Raw genomic sequence first — 5,590 nt, forward strand, 5'->3', positions numbered from 1 at the left:
CTTCTCTAAAAATCTACATTTTCCAGCGCTACTCTTTAGTAGATAAAAAGAAGAAAAAAACCCCAAGAGAAGGTATGATGGAAGCAAGACAACTGCATGTCACCAGTTCCTTTTTCAGAAATTTTATAAAAAATTTTAATTGGATTTTTGTGTTTTTAAAAGGACTTTTTGTGAACTTTACGGCGACAAGTAGCCTAAAAAGGAAGGTCAGTCGCCGAAAATGTTTTAGTCTTGGAACACAAGTAATAAATGGTGATCCTTTTTGGACAGTTTTGTCTTTTATTTTATTTTATTAAAAGTAATTCTCCATCGGACGAACTTTTACAGTGAAGAATAATGTGTAGTGCATGCTGGTTCTAAATCAGTTACAGTTAGGGACTAGGGAGACTTGGGTAGGAGTAACATAAGTAACCTAGATGACTTAGCTCTATTGGATATTGGAAATGTGTATGAATATGATTTGTACAAGCAAAAGAAAAAAAAGAAAAAAGGTCGACAGGTTGTGTGCGATATTCCCAGACAAAATTAATAGTTGACCCGGACAGTTAGTCGATTCCCGGACTGTCCGGGTGAAAACTGGATAGGTGGTAACACTATTCCGTGCTCATTTCAATCGGTCCGAATCGTAGGTGTGACAAAAATATGAAATAAAATGTTTCAAATTTTTACAAGATATTATTATTATTTATTGTGAAATTTTGCCACCCCTGCCGCCTCCACTACACTAAGCCACTGGAAGTAATTAAGCTTTAAAGTGAGTGACGAAAATCAGGTAGTCTCACCCACCCAAACAAATGTACATACATACAGAAAACCCCCAAAATTTTTTTGCATTACTCAATGTTGCAAGGTCCCAAAGCCAAAAATATAAATCTTGAAAGGATATTTTTTTGACTGATCACCATACTTTATCTCTTATATATTGTGATGTCTGTCACACAGTTATATCACAGGCATTAACACAATTAAAATACAGTAGATCCCCCTATAAAAGCGTTTCCTATAGTTATGATTCCTATAAAAATTGTGGCATTATCTGTAAACAACGGTAAAAATAACTCCTATAATACGTAAAACGTCATCGGGCAGCCGAACTACTTACCCGCCGTCCGTAGCGCCACGCTACGGAGAGATTTCTATCGTCTGGACAGTATTATATAAATTATATATAAATTAGGTACTGTACATATAATTATATATTAATTATATATAAATTAGGTACTGTATATATAATTATATATTAACTTAATTTATTGTAACTTTATTATAATTAAATATATATTTTTCGCCGTCTAGCGTCACGCTACGGCGAGTTAGGCGACCTATCGTCTGTCCAGTACTGTAATTTTATACATTTCTTGTGAAAGAAACATTTCTTATTTAACGGCCATAAAAATTATTTATATTAAGGATGTCTCCAAAGGTCAACGAAGTTTTCGCAGAAAAATAATATCAGAAATCGCGGCCGCGGTTTGATGCGCTGTTCCGCGACGAAACCAAGCTTTAGCAACGGGCGTAGTCGAACGGTACACACTCGGTAAGCAATCCTACAATTTTTTGTTTATAACGTAGTTTATACGGATTATTTTCAAAAAAATATACGTATTTTGGAAATGTTGAGTCGAATTAGTCTAGAATCGATTAATTTTATGAAAGAAAACCTTTCAAACAGCCGTAGTCCGTAAACTATGATTCCTACAAAATTGATTCATAAAGAACGGAACGTATCTACCGTCTTATAGGGGGATCTACTGTATAGAGAATTAAGACACTACCAGAGCATACTGAGGGAAAACATATTTTTTTTGTGTGAACCTATACTCTGCACAGATGGCCACACACAACATATATAACAGCCAAAAATGTAAAAGACAAAATCAGTTTTGTCTGTTGGAAAGTAATAGTTTCAATTTTTTGAGATGTGAAAGGAATATTTTTATATGAAGACACTAAACACATCTTACATACTTTTCCAGCAACTAAATTTAATCAAAACAAATCTTTTTGGACTGACTGACAAGTCCTTCATCAGGTTATTTAAATAGAGATTCTATTTTTCGAATAAAATATATTTTTACATAAATTACATCTTTTAAATCATAATAAGTTTTTGATTTTTCAATATAACAAAAAAATTATATAATAAAATACAATTAAGTATAAAAGTAACTAGGACATCATGCAACTTTGTCATATCACAATAGAATTACAGCAGAGCTGGAAGGAAAGAAGTGATCACTATAGCTTCTTGATAAAAAGCACTGAGTTCAGCGTTAATACGATTTTTCTTATATCGCAAGTACTTTTGACGAGTATTATATCATCGTCCTCAGGCGAAAAAAGAACAAATTTGAAAATTATCTATCTATTTATCTATTTTATTTTATTTATCTATTTATCTAAAATTATCTATTTATCTATTTCTATACATAATGGAAACTGTGAAAAACTCTTTTTTCATGTTACTGAAGCTACAAAAACTGTGGCAAAAATTACTTGCCCAATTATAATTTCTTTTGAAATGTAGAGCAAAATGAGTAGTTCCAAAGTGCATACAGCTTAAGCACAAGAAATTTCCGGAGTGCTTACGAGGGATACTTCCGAAGGTAGAGCAGTCCCTTTTGACCAAGCTAATTAGAAACAAATGCAAGTGCCTTGCAGAAGCAGAGCAAAAAACCTATGTAGCTCATCTGTACTTTTCCAAAGTATGTGACCCCTCCACGTCGTACATTCAACTGGGCAAAGTGCGAAGTATAACATCAATCTCCACGCAGAAAATTAAAAAGAAGTTGGACAAAAAGCTCCAGTGGCTACTCAATTCGACACGTACACAAAAAACGGCAGTAGTAACCACTCCACATTACAATTATACAAAAGAGAAAGTACCTATAATCGTACATAACACACTGGAACGGGGTCCCAAGTACATCTCACATACTATGAGATCGGATTTCGACCAGTTAGTCCCAGCCACCTTAGCAGCTTTAAAAGCCTGCCAGACTGCACCCATGTACCAGCAAATGGAGTTAGAAGTCATCACAAAGCTTGCTACAACAAAGCACATCTCCGATGCACCAAATAGTCGCAAAAACCAACAAGCAGTAACGAAATTCCTTGCCAAGAACGATCTGAGGCTCTTAGTATCGGACAAGGACAAAAGATTTGTTTTGTGCAGAGAAAATGACTTCATCACTAGGGCCAATGAGTTTCTGTTACAATCACGCTCTGTGGAGATAAACAGCGACCCAACACCAGCAGTACTGCAAAGAGCAAAGAAAATCATAGCACTTCCAGGAATAGCCTTAACACTACCAGGACACCTCGATCCTCCATCCAACGTTGCATGCCCTAGGCTATTTTTCCAGCCAAAAACGCATAAAGAGAACTGGCCACTATGACCATTAGTAAACAAAAGGTCACATTCCACTTACCATCTAGAAAAAGCCCTTGCAAAGTTTCTATGAGAGCTACTTCCGGAATCACCGCATGTCACTCCTTCCTCTATAGATGCCAAAACCATCATTAATTCCAACATGGCAAAAGCACATGGCAATACCAGCATGTTCTACAAAATGGACGTGATATCCCTGTACCCATCCGTTCCTGTATTTGAAGCTGTAATGCTAGCCAATGCCATGCTCCTCAAAAAAGGTTTTACAGTTCAACAAGTGCTAGACATTCGTGAAGCATTGATCTTCATCACTGAAAACAACTATTTCCGCTTCAACCAGAAAATCTATTTACAGAAGCAAGGAGTTCCCATGGGCTCTCCTCTCTCAGCAGTATTAGCCGAGCTCATTATGAGGGACGTAGAACAAAAAATTTTCAAAGTTACACTTGCTATGTGCTACCCATCACTATACTTGCGCTATGTAGATGACATTCTACTAATATGGGAAAATTCAGAAGAGGAGTTTATCCAATTTATGCAGCAACTTTCAAGCGTTCATTCCACCAATTTCACATGGGAGAAGGAGCAGGATCAATCTATAACATTTTTGGATATGCGGATACAGAAATCACTAGAAGGGCCGCAGTTTACAGTGCATCATAAGTCCAACATAGTCCCCTATATCATTCCAGCTGATGCATTTCAACCATCGCGGTATGTCAATTCCGCCATAGCGGCTCTCATCAGAAGAGCAATGCTACTTCCCTCATCGCAAGCTCTAATAAAAGTCGAACTGGAAATCGTAAGAACGGCAGTACATCACGCTGGATTCACAAGTGCCAAATTTACGCATGTACTACGTAGGGTAAAAGATTCCCTTTTCCCGTTTACCACACTACATAGCAAAAAAAAAAATGTCTAGAGCGCTGCCGTACCTAGGAGCACCGTCCATACTTATTAGCCGTATTTTCCGGCGATACAGCTTTACTCTTCCTTTAACTCCCCTACCCAACCTACGCAGGAGTATATGCAATGATCGGGATAAAGTCGACGTTTTAGAAAAATCAAGAATATACGCAGTGCAACTGGAAAATCCAGTAACAGGGACAATTGAGAAGTATATAGGGGCAACGACAAGAATGCTCGCTTGCCGTATCGCAGAACATCAAGATGATATAAACAAAGGAAGACAGACCACAGAGCTCGCCAGAAAAGTTCTACAGCAGGGCTATAACCCGTTATGGTCAAAAACAGCGTTGCTCAGGAGCTGTAACAACAGAAGAATTACATTTATTTGGGAAGCGCTCCTTACAATGACCACAGACGCATGCAACGTCCCCACACTCGACTTGCCCGAAATATGGGTTACTTTATACCAGCGTTTAAACAGCAAAAAGCGCCAAGAGTCGCACAATTAGTACAATCGCTCCTCAACACATGCGCTGCTAGTCGTGTGGATTTAAGATATTTCGAACGCCAGCAAAAGCTTGTTGCACGTGACCAATGGAATTACCGAACGCTATAATTTAGAAATTGACAGGAAAAATTTTTCCGTTTTCTACTTGGAACACTCTGCACGTTCTAATTTTCAAATTTGTTCTTTTTTCGCCTGAGGACGACGATATAATACTCATCAAAAGTACTTGCGATATAAGAAAAATCGTATTAACACTGAACTCAGTGCTTTTCATCAAGAAGCTATACAATTTTGGCGTGAGTTTTATTTATTTATCTATTTCTATAGTGATCACTATACAGGCACAGAAGAAATAATCCTTGTACAGTACCTGACAAATACGGACAGGTGAACTTTGCACTTTCTGCCACAAGAGAGGCTATCCTCATATCTGCAAGCCACAAAAGACATGATCCTTGCACTGGCCAAGTACAAAGAGATGATCCAAGAACAAAGCAATCAGTGGTGATTGCTTTGTTCTTGTGTTTTGTTCATCTTTTGTACCTATTTTCCATTAGATGTACATAATACTGTTTTTATTTTTGACCTTTAGGCCTAAATTCCAGCAGCCAATAGCCAAGCTGTCAAGGTGGCAGCCTACCTCTCTGGGAGACCTGGGATTATATTCAGATGAGTTGAAAAAGAAATCCCCAGGAGTTTTTCAGGGGTGGTCTGTCTAGATATGTTGAGTTCCAGCCCTCACCACCCAGTCGCCCCATTGTAGGCCTGGCCAAATCCATAAT

General features: G+C 37.7%; 1 protein-coding gene across 1 annotated transcript; it reads left to right on the forward strand.

Annotated features, from left to right (window-relative positions):
* Positions 1-3,533: 3,533 nt before the first annotated feature.
* LOC111632045 lies at positions 3,534-4,313 on the forward strand. The gene has a single exon (XM_023376398.1). The coding sequence runs from the start codon at positions 3,534-3,536 to the stop codon at positions 4,311-4,313; it is 780 nt and encodes a 259-aa protein (XP_023232166.1).
* The last annotated feature ends 1,277 nt before the right edge of the window (positions 4,314-5,590 follow it).

This window comes from Centruroides sculpturatus, unplaced genomic scaffold (assembly GCF_000671375.1).
Source record: "Centruroides sculpturatus isolate CEXI.00-Female unplaced genomic scaffold, Cexi_2.0 scaffold658, whole genome shotgun sequence".
NCBI classification, from domain to species: Eukaryota; Metazoa; Arthropoda; class Arachnida; order Scorpiones; family Buthidae; genus Centruroides; species Centruroides sculpturatus.